Source organism: Cervus elaphus, chromosome 10, assembly GCF_910594005.1.
Source record: "Cervus elaphus chromosome 10, mCerEla1.1, whole genome shotgun sequence".
Taxonomy (NCBI): Eukaryota; Metazoa; Chordata; class Mammalia; order Artiodactyla; family Cervidae; genus Cervus; species Cervus elaphus.
In genome coordinates, this window is record NC_057824.1 from 50349281 (window position 1) to 50371117 (window position 21837).

General features: G+C 43.4%; 1 protein-coding gene and 1 pseudogene across 2 annotated transcripts in view; both read right to left on the bottom strand.

The window, feature by feature from the left end:
- Nucleotides 1–17299, bottom strand: part of LOC122701844 (cytochrome P450 3A24) — a 44755-nt gene extending 27456 nt beyond the window's left edge. Inside the window, exons 1-3 of one of the 2 annotated variants that reach the window (XM_043915229.1) lie at nucleotides 17296–17299; nucleotides 10135–10228; nucleotides 3067–3119 (exon numbers count right to left, since the gene is read on the bottom strand). In XM_043915229.1, coding sequence (XP_043771164.1) covers nucleotides 3067–3074 — 8 coding nt within the window. In that variant the 5' untranslated portion in view covers nucleotides 3075–3119; nucleotides 10135–10228; nucleotides 17296–17299. Of the gene's footprint in view, nucleotides 1–3066; nucleotides 3120–10134; nucleotides 10229–14174; nucleotides 14346–17295 lie in introns of those variants that run through there. The other variant, XM_043915228.1, reaches the window with a different exon arrangement.
- Nucleotides 519–19007, bottom strand: LOC122701864 (annotated as a pseudogene).
- Nucleotides 19008–21837: the final 2830 nt, after the last annotated feature.

The following is a 21837-nucleotide window of genomic DNA, read 5'->3' on the forward strand; positions in this document are numbered from 1 at the left end:
CCTTCTAAAGTCATCATTAAAAATACCATGAAAACACTGCTAATTCTAGGTGGTAAGTATATAGGTATTTCCAGTATCATTTTCCATAATTTTTATAGGTTTAATATATTTCATTATCAAGAAGGAAGTTAGATTAGTAAATAATTGAAGAAAGCAAATTATCTGAAAATTAAAAAATAATTAAGGAGAGTCTACCTACTCAGTCATTTTTGAAGATATACCCAAAGCATGAAAATGCATATTTTAGATGAAAACTGTAGACACATCTATATAACAATATATCTGCAAATGAAAGAAGATTTGGAATGCTCCCCAAGTGACAGTGGGATTATGAAAGATTTTCTCTTTTGTCCTATTTTCTAAAATTTTCTTATTAGTTAATACTTTTTTAAGGAAATATTTTAAATAGTGAGATATCCTTGATAGCATCAAGTTTAGGATAATTTCAACAACAGGAAAAAGAGAATGAAAGAAATCAGAGAAACATGTATAAACTCATTTTTGTTTGTTTGTTTGTTTGTTTCAATTGTTTATTAATGGACCAGATTACAAAAATAATCCTGGTAGATACCTTAGTTCATCCTTCTAATAAGCCTGTTGATCTGGTCTTCCCTGTTGCCAGCATCTCCACCTTCTACAAAATGGGTGGTCTTTTTCTTCATTCCACCTCATGGAGACGACAATTTAAAGGGCCACAGGAAGTTGTTTGCTTCTTTGAAATGTTTTACAATGGTATAGATCTCATGAATCAGATCCTCCCTGCAGATGATTCCGTATTTCCCAAGAGATTGAGCAATCAATGCGCTGTCTGTCAGGGCAATTCACTTTTTGTTGATTTTGCCATAACCACGCTTGTAGATCAATTCATTTACAGACTTCAGATTTGGGTACACCCATGCAGTGAATGTATGTCTCCACAATTCTCAGCATGTTAATTGATGCCTTGTTGAGCTTCACAAAGGTGGCATTGAAGATCTGCCGGAGGCGACGGAGCTGCAGCACCTTTCGAACCTTCGGGCTCACACCGTTGATACCTCTGATCCTGATGACAAATGCCAATTTGGGTTCCGCGGGTACATAGAAGTTGCCGGCTTTTCGTGCCATTCTAGCCATTCGAATTTCAGTTCTGTACATCTGCCTGTATTCCTTGTGGTAATGCTTGGCTTTTTCATAAATAAGCTTCCTCCTTGCCTTTCGAAGCATCTGTTGGGCAAACTTCTTTCTCAGGCGCTTGATCTTAAGCTCTGCGAAATTCTTTCGCTTTTTCTTAAGGGTTTCTGGCACAGCAGGAATCTTCTTTTTCTTCTCTTCTGCACCCTCCATGGTTCCAGCCAGGAAAGAAGCTAAACTCATCTTTTAAATATTTTCTTTTCATTACATGGGTCCCGTGGGCCTCGGGCTCCATGTCAGTGACATCCGTCAGCAGCTCGACAGGCCCACATTTGACCCACCTGTCACACAAAGCTGACTCCTCAGATGTGACACATCACTCTGTGACCTGATCTCCTGACTGTCAGGATGTCCATTCATGGGAATTGGCCACTGACATGAGGTTTACTCTGAGTTATTTACACTGTTTTCTGACATTTTGGTTCCACTATTAATCACTTGCAATAGCTAGAACAAATTGGAAGATTTTCCACATGTTCCCTATTCCTCCTTTAACTTCACAGAGGAATTTCAAATGGTTTCATGATCACACATAAAAATTGCAGAGAACCACTGCACTTACTTCTGCCCATTTCCAAAAGCTGTTCTAAAACTCAGAGGGTTTAAGTGGGTTTCAAGGGCATTTAGTGCTGAAGCAGTGACAGAAGGGATTGAGGAGGCACTTAATCTGCTCTTTCACCTGACTGACATTATTTTGATGATTCCCTTCTTCCCATCACAGTTTTGCAACAACACTTAGATGGAGAAGAGATAGTGGTTTGCTTTATATTAATGATGTCACTCCAGCCTTAATAATTTCTCTCACTAACAGTTCAATCAGATTTTTTAACCCACTTCAGATCATAGTGATTCTGTGCACTGATGAGTGGGGTCAAAGTCTGTATTTATAACAAGCTCTCCCAGGTGCTCCTCATACATCCAAGCATGAGAACCACTTTCTAAAAAGAGAACTGGGATCCACGATGAAAAAGGGACTCCATCCAGAGCTCACAAGTACTAAATGTTGGAGGGGCAGTTGGAGCTGGGCCAGGAGTGTCCCAGTGCTATGGATTCTTTCCACTCAACCAGGTTGACGTCTGGGGCCATGGCAACTCACAGGTTCCTATGGTTTCTGAGGGCCTGATGAGAGAAGATGAAGAGGTCCGGATGGGTAGAGCCTCTGCCACTTGCTTTTGGCAAAGAAGCACCACAAGACACCCCTCCCTCTGCTCACCAAACCTCCAACAGCTCCTAGAGCCCACCGGACACACTCTGGGTTAGATATATATACACCACATCTCCTCAAAGTCAGAGAAAAACAGTAGATAAGACAATCATTGAATACAATTCTATTGGAACATCTTATCTGAAAATTAAAAAACAAACAAACAAACTCCATACATGCAGAAAAAGTAAAAAGCTGACAGATATGATTTCCCATTATGTTAACCTATAACCCTCATCTCTTTTTCCAAAAAGACATGCTAAATCCAGAATTTAAATAAAGGATATTGGGTTTAAATTAAAAGAGACTCATGTGGGAAAGGGTCATAAGATACATTTATGAGCACATATTAGAATGTTCTGGGATAATGCATTTTATGCAATTAATGGTAACCTAAGGAGAGAAAAACAGAAAAGGGGAGAAGAGTGAGATACTGGACAGAAAGTAATGCTAGGAGTCCCTGGGCCTCAAAGTCTGGAGAAGAGTGACGACCTGTGACTCTCCAGGCCTGATTCAGACTGCGGACCTGGATACCTGTGGCCTCTAGGATCTCTGGTAGAGTAAGGCTGCAAGCTTTACAACACATGACTTCATTCCAAGAAGCTCTGGACTGAGACTGCCCTCCACACCACCAGGCGGAGGGCAGGATTATTATAACAAGTGTGTCTGATGGAAGTTTTCAGAATACTCACCCCCACATTTTCCCATACTTTTTAAAACATTCTTCATCAAACTCACAAACACCCTACAAGGAAAAACAATATTACATTATTAATATACTGTACTGAATCCTGCCTCTAATTCACAAAACTATTTTTCACTGGCAGTTGGAGGGAAGTTCTTATTCACAAATGTCTTCAGGGAAAGGAGAGAAAATAGAGGAGATATTTGAAACTGACAATTTAAAATCACTCTTGAATTTTCTTTGAATATTATAGATATTAAACACTTACCTCTGTCAATGAATACTAATTTCTCCTTGTCTTCTGAAGGCTTTTTGCTTGTGCATGTGTTGTCTAAAATCTCTTAATCTCTAATCCACCGTGGACATGTGAGAAAACTGAAGCTGAGGGAAGTAACAGATTCCCACACACACTTTCATCGCCTAGTTTAGCAGCCTTTTCATTTACCTCATGAGCTCTTTCTAGAATTCTAGCAGAATAAGCAAGTTAAAGCACTAGTGACATCTTTTAATCTCGCAGATTTAAAGAAGTCTAAGGGGTGTGTGTTCAATGAGAAAGCGAGTGAGTGAGTGTATTAATGACAAAGTGGACATGCCTTCTAGTTTTCCAGCTCAACACAGAAAAAAATGGAGAGGTGCCACAACTATACAAGGAATAGTGCATTTTAAACACTTGGCTTGATAGTCATAACCAATTTAAAAAGTTACAGCTCCCTTGCTAAGACTAGCGAGAGGGAGACTCTCCGTCCCCCTTCTGATGTCTATGTCAGAAGCTTCCTCTGTCCCTTTTTATACTTTAGTAAATCTCTGCTACACAAAAGCTCTTGAGTGATCAAGCCTGCTCCCTGGTCCCAAAGCTAAATCTTCAGAGATCACGAATCCGCATTGTTCACATTAAGCTATCATCTTGGGGCTTGTCCAGGATCTTCAAGACAGGGTAAGAACACTCAAGAGCTCTAGCCTCTCTGCTCTCTCAGTATACATGTTTTCTGCTTTACTTTACTAACTGTCCGATGTGCTTGTGTGAATGAATGACATGCCCTGCACAAAGCAAGTGAAGAGCCCTGCTCTGCAGTTTCACAGTGCCTCGTAATGACTGAAGGCAGACCCAGAGCAAGGAGAGCCTTGTCGGGGGTTTATACCAACCTGTCAATGCCAAGAGACACCCAATGTCCCTGTGAGGTGAGTGGCCAGAAGAGGGCAAAGCGTGTGGACTGAACTTTCCTTTCCCAGTCACCTTTCCCTGGTCCCTTTGACCATTTCGTAATTGTGTGGAGGATTAGAACTACTAACCTAACCTGCTGGATCACAGACTTTCAATGGACTTGTGATTCATGCCGTTACTATTCATGCCGCACATTTGGGAGCAAGACAGAGCTCTAACTCCTGGAATGTCTCTCAGGCTAGAGGTCACTCTCTTGGCTGCCTGCCTCAGGGACCAGCGATCTGAAAGTGAGTCTTTGTCACGGCTGTGTGTCTGATCTATGTGGAGAGAAGCACTGCTGCTGACCATGAGGTTTTTGAGGACACAGAGTGGCAATTGCAGGGTATGGTCAGATTGGAAATGCAAAGGGCTTCTTCCTTTGGTAGCACTAGCTCTTAGTGGACCATAAGAGGCTTTCGGGTGGCTTGTCTCAACTCCTTAGATATTCTTTCTGTGGAATCTGTGGAAATGAACTGGAAGGATTGGTCCTAGTAGCTTGAGGACAAAAATCACTTTTTCCTCGCTGGCCGACCCTTTTGCTATCACATATACTGGCGTGGTGACACTCAGAAGGGGCATCTTGGTTGTTGTTTATCCCTTTATGACTCACCATTTCTACTGCAGTCAGGACTGTACTCGGGAATGTGCATAGGCACAGGGAAGACGGATGCTTCCCCTAGTAGTCCTAGCTTGGGAAACTACTCTGACAAATTAAACAAAGGCTGTGGTGGTCTGGGACTAGAAATCAATTTGGGATGCCATCAAATCTACCCCTGGTGCATCTCCACCCCATCTCGGTGGTAGAACCAGGAGGGATGAGTCAGGCGCCTGCATCGGTAAGGGACAGACTAAGTCCAACCAGGGAAGGAAAACTTCGGTGGAAAGTCTGTCTACACCCCCATCTAGAGCAGGGAGGGACACCTTCAGTGAAAAGAAGCCATGGCTGTGGATGCCGCTTTTTTCTCTCTTACAGATGGGAGCCAACAGTTCCAGAACCACTCTTTTAAAATGTATTTAAAAACAAACAAACAAAACAAAACAAAACTGGGACAAGTTTGATCCCCAGAGTTTAAAAAGACATGCCTGATCTTCTTCTGTGATACTGAATGGCCATGGTATCCTTTGGAAGACAGGGAACACTGGCCTGTTGAAGTGTCTCTTAATTACAATATTGTTTACAATTAGATCAGTTCTGCAGAAAACAAAGAAATGGATGGAAGTGCCATATATGTTGCTCTTTATCTCTCTGTGAGACATGCCAGACTTGTGTCCTAAGGGTACAGATTTGGGTGTGAAACCTTCAGCCCCCTCCTGTTCTCTTTGCCCCTGTATCTGGGCCTGCTAACTGAACAGGCTGAGAATCAGGGCACCCTTCCAAGAGGGCTTGACTCAGTCTCGGTAGACTATTTAGAGGATATGTCTTGGGACAGACGCTGACTCCTGACTTGAGAGCTCAAGTTTTGGGGGAAGCCATTACTTTTGGAGATTAATGGCTTGGAAGCAAGGGGAAAGAGGGATCACAAAATAGCCCTCCTCCTACTGGGAGCCAAGCAGTTCCCATAACAGAGCCACTTTGCCAGATGTATTCCTGAAGAACTCAACAGAGCATATGCTAAGACTTTAAACTATGCTAAGTTGACTGACATAGAACAGGGAGAGAAGGAAACTCCTGGTAAACTCCTAATAAAGATTACAGGAGGCTCTCCGCATGTTTACTGACATTGATACTGAAATTACAGAGGGAGAAATGATCTTAAAAGATAGATTTCTCACTCAGTTGGCTCCAGATATCTGCCATAAGTTATGAAAACTGGCATTTGGACCAAATCAGTCTTTAGAAAAACTGTTACAGCTGGCTCAAACAGTATATTATGATAGAGAATATGAGAAGGAACATAAGAGGGAAAAAAGAACCAGGCAAAAGACTGAAGCCCCAAAAATGGCTGTTAGACCTGCTCTGAAACAGCCTGAGAAAAATGCCCAGAGGGACCCAGGTGAAAAGGGATGGGCTTGTTATTACTGTGGAGAGGAGGGGCAGCTCAAGTGGGATTGCCCTCAGGCATCTATGCTGCCCCAGGCTCCATGTCCAGTCTGCAAAGGACTACACTGGAGAAGAGACTGCCCTCTGAGGTGTAGGGCCCAGGGGTCAGACTCTCTGGACAATCAGGACCAAAGGTGCCTGGGGGTCACCACACAAGCTCCCATCCTAATTACACCTGAGGAACCCAGGGTATTAATAACTGTGGTGGGCCAACCAGTCGATTTTACTTTGGACCCTAGGGCAGCTTTCTCTTTGCTCACTGAAGCCCCTGGTCCGCTTCTGTCAGAACAAGCCAAATGCTATTATTTCAGTCATCCTTTAAGCTGCAACTGGGACTCTGAGCTGTTTTTCTCACGAGTTTCTAATCATGCCAGAGTTTCCCTCACCCCTTCTGGGGAGGGATATACTGAACAAAGTCCAGGCCTCTGTTTTCATGAATATGGAACCCGCTCTTTTAACTGAAAAAAAAAAAAATGTAAATCCTAAAGTGTGGACTGATGGAAAAACTGTGAGTCGAGCACAAAATATTGTTCCTGTCCTTATCAAGCTCAGTGACCCTCACCTATTTTCACATCAAAAGCAGTATCATGGAATCCTACTCAGCCATTAAAAAGAATTCATTTGAATCAGTTCTAATGAGATGGATGAAACTGGAGCCCATTATACAGAGTGAAGTAAGCCAGAAAGATAAACACCAATACAGTATACTAACGCATATATATGGAATTTAGAAAGATGGTAACAATAACCCTATATGTAAAACAGAAAAAGAGACACAGATGTACAGAACAGAATTTTGGACTCTGTGGGAGAAGGTGAGGGTGGGATGTTTCGAGAGAACAGCATTGAAACATGTATATTATCTAGGGTGAAACAGATCACCAGTCCAGGTTGGATGCATGAGAGAAGGGCTCAGGCCTGGTGCACTGGGAAGACCCAGAGGAATCGGGTGGAGAGGGAGGTGGGAGGAGGGATCGGGATGGGGAATACATGTAACTCCATGGCTGATTCATGTCAATGTATGACAAAAACCACTACAATATTGTAAAGTAATTAGCCTCCAACTAATAAAAAGAAAAGAAAAGAAAAAAAAAGCAGTATCCATTAAAACCCGAGGTTAAGAAAGGGTTAAAGCGTATCATTGAAAATTTAAAGGAACAAGGGCTATTAATTCCCTACAATAGTCCACGCAACACTCCTATTTTGGGTGTGAAAAGGGTCAAATGATAAGTGGAGACTTGCTCTAGATATATGAATAATAACTGCCTAATTCTTATACTTTATTGCCTGAAATTCCTAAACAAGTCATATAATTTTCAGTGATTGATTTGAAGGATGATACTTTCTAACATTAAACCTATACTAAATCATCCTCTACCTATGATTTTAAAACAATTGAGAGGATTCTTAGGCATTACAGGCTATTGCCACATTTGAATTCCAGGTTGTGGGGGACTTGCCTGGCTTTTAATGAGGGCTCAAACTGCCCCCCCCCCAAAAAGGGACTCTCTCTATGACAAGCTGTTTTTGCACACAGATACTGTCATAGATCCTAAAGCCTTAGAATTAACTAACTATGTGACTCAGCTTTCAGCTTTTCAACAGACATTAAGAGAACTCTGGGAGGTGACCCCAGACTCAGACTCCACAATTGGTCTAATTGCTGGGTCTGCAGAGCACTCCCCCTCCTCATCAATTGAAGGCTTCTCGTGGTGGGTTTCTCTGCTTCAAGGAAAGGACTTTCTTCAACTCTGCATATACCTTCATGAACAACAATCGTATGTGATGCCTCTTCTTGATCTGATGACATCTAACAGTCCTAAGATGGACTGGTGTAACTATGGACATAATGTAACTTTTAGTTTTGATTATGTTTTAACTTGGTTTAATGACCATTTTGCCTTACATCTATAACTATGTAACTGGATTTGTTTCTAACCAGCTAAAACCTCTTAAGTTACAAATGGTTGTTCAAGCTCCTATGAATGCCACAGGCTCCTCAAACTATTACCTGGGGCCCCTGGATCAGACACCCTCAACATGAGGGTTAGGAGAATATGTTGCCGCAACAATTTAAGGACTACACCCCTCAACAGCAGGAAGTAGTTATGGGATGAAAATGATGCCCGTTTCCCTTGGCAACATAATTCTCCTAAAAGAAAAGGGGGGAATGAGAGAGTCAATTCCTAGGCAGATAAAAATTACAGATTCCCCAAGGAGAAGAAAGGGGTCTGGGGCTCTCAAGGAGAAAAGGACAAATATTTTTTCCTATACTGATTTGTCTTAGTCAATATAACAATGTATCTTGCTCGAGGACGTTTCTCCTTAGCAAGAACCTTCTGACTAATCTTGTTATCTTGAAACTTGTAAATTGTGGGAGTGGATCTGGTAAGACCTTTACAAACTTGAGACATTCTTTTGATTTATTGTAATACCCAATTAAAAATGTGTATACCTCCCTTGCTAAGACTAGTGAGGGGGACACTCTCCATCCCCCTTCTGATGTCTGTCTCAGAAACTTTCTCTGTCCTTTTTATACTTTAATAAAACTCTGCTACGCACACATACACACAGGAAAAAAAAAAAACCTGGCCTGAGTTTTTACTTCTATAATTAAAAAAAAAAAAGCCTGTCCCTAAGTTTCTATCATGATATTTAATGCTTTAATAAGTAAATGAAGGTCTCAGAAATGTGGGTTGGGGTGCATCTACTAAGGAGTTCATCTGGGAAAGGTGAAGAGGAAATTACTACTTCTCCAGATGGGAAAAAGTTCAGGAAGTTCTGAAGCAGTAATGAGACAGTGAAGACCTCAGTTGGGAGGATCAGGATCTGAGAAACAAGCCTCATGTCTGCAGGACAGGAAATCTGAGCCGGACAGCAGCCTGCACACGGGGCTCTGCCCCTGCTCATCGGAACGCAGCTCACCACCTTCAGTTCAGGGGCAGGGCCCTGGGGGAGGCACCAGAGCTGAATGAATATCAGAATTCACAGTCCATCTGCCACCTGGTACATTCCTTTCAGTTAAATTAAATGTCTAATAATTTTGTCAAATCATATCCTTTCTAGTGATTTTTGTATATGTGATTCTGCCTTATTTTTAGAAACTCTACAACTTATTTAGTGGTTAAGTATCTGAAGCAATTAGACAACCACCATCTTGTCTCAGTTACACTCATTCCCTGCTCAAACTCATCCGTGAGGTGCCTGCTTTGAAGGCACAGAAGAAAAGCAGAAAGCTTTTGTTCAGTTTTTCATATCCCAAAAGATGTCATGTGTAGCAAGACGTAGAGCAGAAAATGGAAAAAAAGAAAAAAAAAAATGCAGGCATTAGCAGTTCTTGAGAGAATCCAAATATGTACAAATTACCTGATACATTAGAACCGAAGCATCCAAGCAATTCAGGAGAAAGGAGAAAAAAGGGTACCCAGAGCTTATGCAACCAACAGGATACAACTGACTGTACGCTACGCTGCTTGAGACCCACGACCAGGCATCCCTTCATGCTTTTTCCTGACAATTAGTAGGACTGTGCCTTGCTGGGAATTGCACCTGGCGGAGAGAAGATCCTCTTCACAAAGCTTACAAGATGGAACTTCAAGTCTTGTGCTGACTCAGCCAGAGAGTTCAGCTGTCTGAGGAGGCAAACCTGAGGCTCCTGACAGCTGACAATAGAGGCCTTGGGTAAAGAGGGCACGTGTGGATGGGGTCTATGATGCCATTTCTGGGAAGTAAGAAAACTCTCATCTGCCTCCTGAGGAGGAGAATTTTTACTATGCAATCAGCTGGGATTTGCAATCATAAGAAGCGATAAAGGGACATCAAACAACACACACCTTTCGGTAGGACAGAATGTTTCCAAAATAAGGCAGAGGTCTTGGCCCAGGAACCCCCAGCTTCTTAAACAGTCCATGTGAATAAGTTCCATATCTATAAATTGAAAAGAGAAAATCCAGATCAGGGATTGTGGAATAAGTGTGGAGTTGGCCAGTCACAGACTCGGAACTGGAACTGTCAACCTAGAGACGTAACATGTAGGTGATAAATAATAACAGCAATTCCAAAAGCAATAATTACTTTCATTCATCATCTTATTTCCCTCTTCCACAGCGAGACAATATCACTTTCACCATCAAGTGAAATCTTGAAGGTCCCAATCCTAAAGGGGATGCTTGATAAATGCTTAAATTTGAGGGCTCCTGAGAGGTTTAGGCTGTAATTCCTCCAAAAAATTCATTCATATGTATTCAGCAAGTTAACTCTTCCATGATTTAGAGATTCTCATTCTAGATACAAAGGGGAAACTTTTTTTCTGTATCAAACATGAGATTTTGGTTAACTGCATCTGCCTAATGACAAGAGTTACTAGAGTCTACCTTGGCATTGTTCTTATCCTTTTCCTTTCCTCTGTATTGTTTTGTTGTTTAGTCACTCAGTCATGTCCGATTCTTTGTGACTCTATGGACTGCAACATGCCAGGCTTCCCTGTCCTTCCCTATCTCCTGGAGTTTGCTCAAACTCATGTTCATTGAGTCAGTGATACTATCCAACCATCTCATCCTCTGTCTCCCTCTTCTCCTCCTGCCCTCAATCATTCCCAACATCAGGGTCTTTTCCAATGAGTAAGCTCTTCCCATCAAGTGGCCAATGCATCAGAGCTCCCTCCCTGCTGCTGCTGCTGCTAAATTGCTTCAGTCGTGTCTGACTCTGTGCGACCCCATAGACAGCAGCCCACCAGACTCCCCCGTCCCTGCGAATCTCCAGGCAAGAACACTGGAGTGGGTTCTCTCTCCATGATCTGACCTCATTTTAAGATCTGATTCTTCTTAACTCTGTCTTCACAAGCAGGCCTTAAAACAAGCACAGTGTTCTTGTCTGTATAATGAAAACTGTGTTCAAGCCTTCCATGGCCATCATAGAAATTGAGTACCTTTCAGTTACACCCATGACTCTGTCACCAGGCAATTTGGTTGACTTGAACTATAAAAAAGGGTGATTGACCCTTTTGTTCTCTGAAACTGTATAAATGAATCAATGACTAAAGGATCCATCTCCAGACCATTCCCCAATTCATGGCATTTCGTCCTCCAATCACCTGCTAAGCCCAGGGCCTGAAATACATTCGTTTTTCTAAAGATGCTCAGTCACAAAGCAGCTATACTCCTGCTTTGCACTTCAACTATCTTAAAAACCAATCGAGGCTGGTGCTCCTGATGGCAGGCCTCCATACAGGTTATCCTTCATGTATTATGTGTGCAAGCCCACAACTCCAGGATATGGATCATTGCAAGCCTGCTCACTCTGGTGTTCCTGAGAGATGACAGAGTTCAGGAAAAGAGAGGCTGAAGGAAGAGGCTGCCATCAATGGTTTAAACGTGAACTTGCTAGGCCTCCAAGACTAACTCTGTAGAGGCAAATTAATAAGGTATAGCTGAAAAGCACGCTATGTATAAATGGTTCAAAATGCCCTGCAGGCACATTCAGCTAAGAGATATGGAGGCTCCTAGTCTTCAGTTACCTTCCCGCGTAGAGCAAAAGACTGTGTGTGACCAAAAACGAGTGACCATAAAAAACTCCAGAATATTGGACTAAGCTCCTGTCTCTCTTTCTTTGGAAGGTAGCCTTTAAGGTAGCACAGGTTCAAATCTCTGTATAAATCTAGCAATCTTACAGTATGTGATAAGAGAAACCCAAAAAGTTTCAGGAAAATACCTATGTTGGAAGTGCACACAAAGGTACCTTGGCCAAGCCCAGTTGGCTATCTCTCTCTTTCCTCCAGAACAAGTGGTGGAGGTGTGGGCACCAATCACCACAAAAGGGATGGCCTGGGCTATTCAAACCCCAGTTGCTCCCTCTGTCTTCACAAACAGGGCAAGTCAATTTCTGTTTCTGAACCTTCAGTGTGCTACATGAGCTCAACAGTGATGCCAAGCAATTGAGTGAACATGTTGGCAATACAGGTCCCACAGAAAGATCTGGTCTAGTGTCTAAATTCACTTGGTTCCACCAAGGCAGCAGATGGACTGAGTGAATTATTTGGCTTCTTTCTAGCTTTTCACTTTTTGGTGCAGTAATGCTATTTTGGGTAAAAAGCAAGGGACTAAAGATAAAGCCAACATTTTTATAGTCTTTACATTGTGTCAGCATAACGAGAGCATTGCCTGCAGCAGCTGATTCCTGGCTGCACCAGTACCTTCTCAGGCTACAGGGATGTTTGCCTGGTGGGGACACTGGCTAGTACCAGCCCCACTGTCAGACGGACCACACACAGTGTGACTGAGATTGTGTCTTGTCCCCAGGCTTCCAGCAAATGAGATGCCAACCCTGTTGACCTCCTGTGGGACCAGGTCTGAGGAGTAACTCTGGGGGGTCTGCTCTGAGGAGAGAGGAATATTCTCCCTTCCATCCCGATCTCTTTCTGGATGCCTCTCATATCATCACTGTCTCCCAGGCATGTATACTCACCTGCCCTGAAGATTAAAATAGCCTCCCTCCTGGACATGTATATTTAAAAAGATAAATCACAGGAATATTTTACTATAATAGATTCATATTCCAGGCATTATTCTTGAGGGTGAATTTATTTACATACTTTTCTAGGTACTGGACAACAGTCCTCTTTTATCCTTTAGGGAAAAAACATATTCTGGAAATCTCATATCAATTTTTAAAATCTAGTACTAAATAGAATGAAATTAAACTGTACCAATTAATTTTATAATATCAGACAGAAAATATGTTGCTGCAATACCTTAAATTCCTAATACTTCTTTCAAGTAATTAAAATGAGGTTAATATTACCCACGTACATGTCATCATGATTTCCTACACTTAATAAAAATGAAATTGACACAAACCTAAATGTGATTTGTAGGGGTATCTCTCTAATCACTCTTTGGAAGTAACTCCTCTCCCAACCTAGTCCATGATAACAGAATCTCAACATTGAACGGAATTTTTCTGCTAGATGGTTTTGATTCAACCTTCTGTGCCACACTTATACAGGGGAAATAAAATCCAAATTGGACTCTGGGGCTTGTGCCTCTTGTAGGCTTAGTAGATTTTGTATCACAGGGGAAAGAAAATATGTACATTGATTCTAACCCTTCCAGAGATTGAAAGAAAAGGTGAAAGAAATGAATATAATTTCAAGATTTTTACCAAGTCTCCTCAGATCTTAGGATTTCTCATTTGGAAACTAGACAATCTCTGCAGAGTACAGAGTGCGGGAATTGAGTCTTAGGAAGGGATGCCCTGAGGAGGGACACAGAAAGGGGGGACGGCTGAGTGTGAAAAAAGAGTTGCTCAGTCTCGGGCCGCCCAGCAAAGTCTGGGTGTACCCGGTTCCTTGTGTAAGTGACACCTGGAAGGAGGGTCCAGAGCAGTAACTCCTGAGTGACAAAGGGGCCAATCCTTCCTCATGTCTCTTGCAGCAGGTACAGAATCCAGAAGTCAGAGAGAATGAAACAAAAACCCACGTTGATTCTTGCCCCCGGGATTCCCAGCCTGGAATTCCCCAGTGGGAATCAGTGAGGACTATGCTGCACGTGGGTCAGTTGTTTTTAATTTGCCTTTGATGAACTCTAGTTGACTAATCTAGGTCCATGAAAACCGGTAGTCAATCAGAGGGTCATTTACTGGAACAAATAATGTCACAAACCCTCCTAACTATACTAACAGCAACTCAGGAGTAAAGTTAACTCCTTCAACAGATGTGGGTAAGATCAATAATAACCCATTTTGTGCTCATAGCACCTGATGCTTCAGCAACTTCCCCTCTATTTCCTTTGAACTTTAAAAAACTAAGGGAACCCCCTTTCCTGATTAGCACCCCAAGACTCAGGTTATAGAGGAGATGAGCCTAACAGTTACTCACACATAGAGAAGCACCAGGCTGGTAGCCAGGAGAACCCAGGTTTCCACGGAAAAGCTTGGGATCAGCTCCATGGCCACTTTCTTGGCGATTCCCTCCTCTGAGTTTCCTCTCAGCTGTGTGTGCTGCTCTCTGCCTGCCTCTGAGTGTGGAGCTTCTGTTCACATTAGGCAGAGATTCAGTCTGGTTGGGAGATTTATGTGCTGAGAAAGGAGGTGGAGCTGGAGCTGCAACCAATAGAAGGGCCACCTGGGCTCCACCTGCAGCAGCCCCCTCTGCCTTGGTAGTTGGCCGAACATCATACACATTACAATTTGACCTCCCTTGAGTTCATATTCTGTAGGAAATCAATAAACAACTCAGTCAATGTTAGAAGTAAGCACAAAGGTTACAGAAACTCAAATAAAGCCACTGGCTTTAATTCTCCTCTAGACTGCCCCATCTCTGTGGTTGCCTGCAGTCCAAAATGTTTGAAATCCTTCAAACAAGATGGTGGTGGTGGTTTAGTTGCTAAGTCGTGTCCCACTCTTTGTGACCGCACGGACAGCAGCCCGACAGGCTCCTCTGTCCATGGGATTTCCCAGGCAAGAATACTGGAGTCAGGTGCCATCTCTTTCTAGGGGGTCAAACAAGATGGCTGTACTGATTGCTATTGTTACTCATATGATTTTTTTTTTCTGCCTAGGAATGCCCCTGTGTCCCATGTAGGCTCTTAATTATGCTTCCAAATAAAGCTCAGACAGAACATCTGTGTTAGAGATTTCCCAAACCAACCTCCTTCAGCAGATATAACAATTTCCTCCTCTGGGGAACTGTCCCCTGCACACAATTCTACTATCCCCCACACCACAGTCAGTTTCCCAGTCTAGTCCCTTCAGTGGATCAAGAGCTTGGGCACATGCTGGATACTAGCCACAGTCAGGTCCCAGGTACCTAGCAGAGCCTTTCTGTAGAGTGGGCATCCAGAAAGGTAGATGGATTGAGTTGGTAGAGGTAAAACCACTGGGCACCTGTGTGCCCTCTCCCTGTGGCTCTTTGGTGACCATGCCATCTTCCTGAATTGTTGACACACCAAGAGGCCCTGACTGGGCCTTGGTCACTGTCTCTGTATTTTCAGAAGAATCCACCAGGATCCTGTTGACAAGAGGGCCCCAGAAGGAGAGGCAGGACATGGAGGAGAGGGTGATGGCTGCACCAATGGTATCAATTCAGGCTCACTCCTGTCCCACCCTCAGAGTATCCTTCAAGTCAGACTCTAGCTCAAAGAATCATCTCCTCTCTCTGGAAAGGTTGCAATCCAAGATCAAAGGGTGTAAAGAGAGAGAAAAAAGCAGCCCGATGGCCAAGAGGACCCCAACATCCTTAGCCACCAGTGATGTGGCACGTACAGCAACAGGACTTCAAAAAGACCACATGAGGGCACGTTATCTCTGGGGTATGTGGGGTGTTGGTGGGTCAGAACAGATGGGTTCCCACTTGTGGACATGTAGGGCATTTGGGGGCTTCCCAGGTGGCACTAGTGGTAAAAGAAAAGAATCCCACTTGCTAACACAGGAGACCTAAGATACACAGGTTAGATCCCTGGGGTGGGAAGATCCCCTGGAGGAGGAAATGGCAACCAACTCCAGTATTCTTGCCAGAGAATCCCATGGCAGAGCCTGGAGGGCTACAGTCCACAGGGTCACAAAGAGTTGGACACTACTGTAGCAACTTAACATGCACAGACAGGGAATTTTTATTGGGTAACAAGGAGCTGATACAGAGGAGGCCTAGAGTAGCAGTTGGTATCACCTGCTGGTGGGCCTCCCCTTGTACACTTAAGTCGCTTCAGTCATATCTGACTCTCTGACCCACAGGCTGTAGCCCGCCAAGCTCCTCTGTCCATGGGATTCTCCAGGCAAGGATACTGGAATGGATTGCCATGCCCTCTTCCAGGGGATCTTCCCAACCTAGGGATTGAATCAGTGTCTCTTATGTCTCCTGCAATGGCAGATGAGTTCTTTACCACTAGGGCCACCTGAGAAGCCCAGGCCTCCCTCTACCCCTGCTGAATTCCTGAAGGGAGCAGTATGAGGGCTGAGCATTGAGAATTTACTCTGGCTCATTATCAGTACTTTGAACCATGTCCTGCATCTGCCAGGCCTGAATAACCATGGATTACATGAAAAACAAAACCTAGTAGGTTATTAAAACTTAATAGAAACACAAGACATGTAAGCTGTGTTTGTGCACTTCCTTTTCCCTTTATCCTTTCTCACTTTCACTCCTTCTGCAGAAAGTGATACTCATCTCTTGGTAACTCTTTCCCTCACTCTGGCCTGAGAGTTCCCAGGGCTGTTCCATACTGGCCCAAGTGAGTGGAAGTCTCTTTAGTAAAATGCAGCAAGTCCGAACTATATCTCCTACACTTTTTTATTTCCTTGGGAGCTTCTCATGAAGCATGAAATTTCTACCATCAGTTTGTCATCTTTGGGCTCAGATTTCTTCCAGGAGGCCCCTGTGAAAATGCACATTCCAATGAGAATTGTATTGTCTGAACACATTTATAGGTCCATTGCTTCAGTCCAAGTGAGTTAATTCAGGTGATGGTATTGTGCTGGATTGTGGACTAGAAGCCATACAGTCCCCTCCCTTGGGAGGGGCCTCCCGGTGGAGGAAGTTGTACACACAACCAAGCTAAGTATGGAGCATACCTCTGGAATCCTTGAGGAAATGGAGTCCTAGAGAGAGGCAGCAAAGGAGAGAAATGGATGGAAGCTTGAGTACCAACAAAGGACAGACCTGGGAAGCTGGAAGATGATCCTCAGGGAAAGTCAGAAAGTCTGAGGAATTTTGATACATTTCTGCCCCTTTTGGTGCCTTTTCTGGATCCATTTTGGGGTTCCCTGAAGGTCCAACTATAAACAATCCGCCTGTAATGCAGGAGACCCAGGTTTGATCCCTGGGTCAGGATGATCCCCTGGCAGAGGGAATGTCTACCCACTCCAGTATTCCTGCCTGGAGAATCCCATGGACAGAGGTTGATGGCCCATGGTGTTGCAAAGAGTGGGACATGTTTCAGTGACTAAGCACACACAAACACTGGGTAGCATTAAGGAGGGTCATGCTATAACCCCCCACATACACATAGAGAAACAGGTTTAGTTACTACAAGTGGCTTCCCAACAACTATTGATCAAAATACGTTATAAATAGTATGAAGAAAGATGGCAAGTCTTCTGCTCTGAAATACCAGTATTCAAAGTTTGCTGTTTCATGATGAGGGTCACTGTGTGAAATAGTGAGATCCAAGGCTGAAGCAGCACATTGGTTACAATTCTGGTTTCTATCTCCATGTATACCCCTGGCCAGGGGCTCCCCCATGGGTCTGAAGAACGCAGGACTTCATCTTACATCGCAGGAACAAGAACAGGTTGTGTCATGAGGACCCACCTGTCTATATTCCCCACTGAAAGGAACATAAAATACATCCCCCATGAAGAGATTATGGTACATCTGATAACTACTGACAACTTAATTCACTCAGCTAAACCCACAGCCTTTCTTATTCTTCTTGGAAACAAAATCCTTGTGGAAACTATATACTTTCACCTTCCTCCAAAACATATGCCAATATGATGGTTTTCTCACTAAGCCTTACACGTCATCACCTTCCCAATTCACCTCAGGGCCTGGTCCAGCTGGTTGGAATCTATCCCAGTGGCAACAGTCTAGTCATGTCCTGGGGAAAATGTGTAGCCAGAGCCATGTCCTAGCAAAGGCAAATGGCCTTGCTCTACAAGGGAAATAACAGAAGGCATGATCTTTGTTCCCTTTGTTCCACAGCAGACACACCTGAGTTGAAAAGTCTCACATATGAAGACTGTGAATGAAGGCATGTGCCTTAAGAGCACCCCACACCTCACATCTCTCCTCTGGTCATTTGTGTACTGATGGCCTCAGTGAAAGCTCTATTCCAAGTGTTTCATGTACAGATATGACTAAGATCCAGATATTACTCAGGTGGAAGAAAGAGAGAAACAGACAATTATAGTACTGCCAAGGTAAACTAATTATACATGTTTTAGGAACACAGTGTCCTCATCAACTATTCACGGCTTATCTTTTCAGACCTTAGCAATCAGTCAGAGATGGAAATCAAAGAACATGCATGGAATTGGGCATTAGGCTCAGATACCAGGAGAGGTGAGCACGGTGTCAGGGACTCAGTGATGCAAGAGGCCCCGTCAGTCTGCTATTCCTGTCCTTTTAGAGGTGACTCCTCTTCTGGGAAGCCTGTCTTGACTTACATTGGCTGAAAGAATTGCTCAGAGTATTGGGGAGGCCATGTTGCTCTGGATTGATTTATGCGTTAGATTCCAATTTCACAGATCACAGGTCTGTAACCAGAGCTCTGCCCCAACACAGAGACAAGGTGAGGGCCCTTAGTAAGCCAGTCAGTAGGGACTGGGGCGAGGTACGGGGATGTTCTTTCTGACCCACACACATCCCACCATGAAGAAACACACACATATGCCCTTAAGCAGATGCACTTCCATGGACTTCATAGCAAAAGGATGAGAAGGACCTCATGGCTGCTCACTTTCTACTCCATTCCTGAGTTTCTCTTTCTTGACAAATGAATCACTAACATATCTACTGCACAGTACACCTTAGAAATTTCTTTCAGGAATAGGAAAGTGAAGTTGCTCTGTTGTGTCTGACTCTTTGAGACCCCATGGACTGTAACCTGCCAGGCTCCTCCATTCATGGGATTTCCCAGGCAAGAACACTGCAGTGGGTTGCCATGCCCTTCTCCAGGGGTTCTTCCCAACACAGGGACCAAGCCCAGGTCCCCTGCACTGCAGGCACACTCTTTATGGTATGAGCCACCAGAGAAGCCAAGAAAGTTCTTCCACGTCTCTCTTAGCTGGTTTCCCTATGAACTCTGTGAGATACGCAGTGCTGGCATTTTTTATTCCCACTTTACAGATGTAAAGACTTCCCTGGTGGCTCAGACGGTAAAACGTCTGCCTACAATGCGGGAGACCTGGGTTCAGTCCCTGGCTGGGGAAGATCCTCTGGAGAACGAAATGGCAACCCACTCCAGTACTCTTGCCAGGAAAATCCTATGGGAGGAGCCTGGTAGGCTACAGTCCATGGGGTCGCAAAAGAGTCGGACACGACTGAGCGACTTCACTTTCTTTCACTTTCACTTACAGATGTAAAAACAGAAGCTTAAAAAATAAACAAATGGGACCTAATGAAACTTAAAAGCTTTTGCACAACAAAGGAAACTATAAGCAAGGTGAAAAGACAGCCCTCAGATTGGGAGAAAATAATAGCAAATGAAGCAACAGACAAAGGATTAATCTCAAAAATATACAAGCTCAAAAGTCTGTTCCGTACTTCTGTGTCTCTTTTTCTGTTTCGCATATAGGGTTATCATTACCATCTTTGTAAATTCCATATATATGTGTTAGTATGCTGTAATGTTCTTTATCTTTCTGGCTTACTTCACTCTGTATAATGGACTCCAGTTTCATCCATCTCATTAGAACTGATTCAAATGAATTCTTTTTAATGGCTGAGTAATATTCCATTGTGTATATGTACCACAGCTTCCTTATCCACTCGTCTGCTGATGGGCATCTAGGTTGCTTCCATGTCCTGGCTATTGTAAACAGTGCTGTGATGAACATTGGGGTGAACGTGTCTCTTTCAGATCTGGTTTCCTTGGTGTGTATGCCCAGAAGTGGGACTGCTTCCAGGTGGGATGCATGAGACAAGTGCTGGGGCCTGGTGCACTGAGAAGACCCAGAGGAATCGGGTGGAGAGGGAGGTGGGAGGGGGGACCGGGATGGGGAATACGTGTAACTCTATGGCTGATTCATGTCAGTGTATGACAAAACCCACTGAAATGTTGTGAAGTAATTAGCCTCCAACTAATAAATAAATAAATAAAAGTTAAAAAAAAAATATATATATATATATATATATATATATATACAAGCAACTCCTGCAGCTCAATTCCAGAAAAATAAAAGACCCAATCAGAAAATGGGCCAAAGAACTAAACACACATTTCTCCAAAGAAGACATACAGATGATTAACAAACACATGAAAAGATGCTCAACATCACTCATTATCAGAGAAATGCAAATCAAAACCACAATGAGGTACCATTACACGCCAGCCAGGATGGCTGCTATCCAAAAGTCTACAAGCAATAAATGCTGGAGAGGGTGTGGAGAAAAGGGAACCCTCTTACACTGTTGGTGGGAATGCAAACTAGTACAGCCACTATGGAGAAGAGTGTGGCGATTTCTTTAAAAACTGGAAATAGAACTGCCATATGACCCAGCAATCCCACTCCTGGGCATACACACTGAGGAAACCAGAATTGAAAGAGACACGGGCACCCCAATATTCATCACAGCACTGTTTATAATAGCCAGGACATGGAAGCAACCTAGATGCCCATCAGCAGACGAATGGATAAGGAAGCTGTGGTACATATACACAATGGAATATTACTCAGCCATTAAAAAGAATTCATTTGAATCAGTTCTGATGAGATGGATGAAACTGGAGCCCATTATACAGAGTGAAGTAAGCCAGAAAGATAAAGACCATTACAGTATACTAACACATATATATGGAATTTAGAAAGATGGTAATGATAACCCTATACGCAAAACAGAAAAAGAGACACAGATGTACAGAACAGAATTTTGGACTCTGTGGGAGAAGGCAAGGATGGGATGTTTTGAAAGAACAGCATTGAAACATGTATATTATCTAGGGTGAAACAGATCACCAGCCCAGGTTGGATGCATGAGACAAGTGCTCGGGCCTGGTGCACTGGGAAGACCCAGAGGGATCGGGTGGAGAGGGAGGTGGGAGGGGGGATCTGGATGGGGAATACATATAACTCCATGGCTGATTCATGTCAATGTATGACAAAACCCACTACAGTATTGTAAAGTGATTGGCCTCCAACTAATGAAAATAAATGAAAAAAATAAATAAATTAAAAAAAAAAAAACAACCAAAAAACAGAAGCTTAGTGTGGGGAAGAATCTTGCCCAAACATGAATGCAGGGTATGGAGCTAGATCTCGTAATACTACATTTTTCCAGTATCATACTTGGCTGGATTCCAAGAGGCTTCCTGAAATAACCTGGCTGTTTGTGTCAACCTCTTCTGGGATAAATATCTCCTTCCACACCATCCATCATGCTTCTACTCTTGTTGTAAGTGCTAAGGCTGTTTGTGGCCACAAAAAGAGAGCATGTGACTAAACTTTATGTATTTATGAACTCATAGTGTCAGCAGATAACATGAAAGTGAAGTCCAACTCTTTGTGACCCCGTGGACTGTAGCCCACCAGGCTCCTCCGTCCATGGGATTCTCCAGGCAAGAATACTGGAGTGGGGTGCCATTTCCTTCTCCAGGGGATCTTCCCAACCCGGGGATCGAACCCAGATCTCCCGCATTGCAGGCAGATGCCGACAGATGTTTTAACCTCTGAGCCACCAGGGAAGCCCAACAGCAGATAAAGGATGCTGCAAATAGTTCTGACATGTCACAGTCAGAATCACTTGGGTTTACAAGAAAGTGGGAAATAAAAGATGAATGAAGCCAAGGAGTGAAAGAGGAACCAGAGGAGGGGGGCAAGTTTCA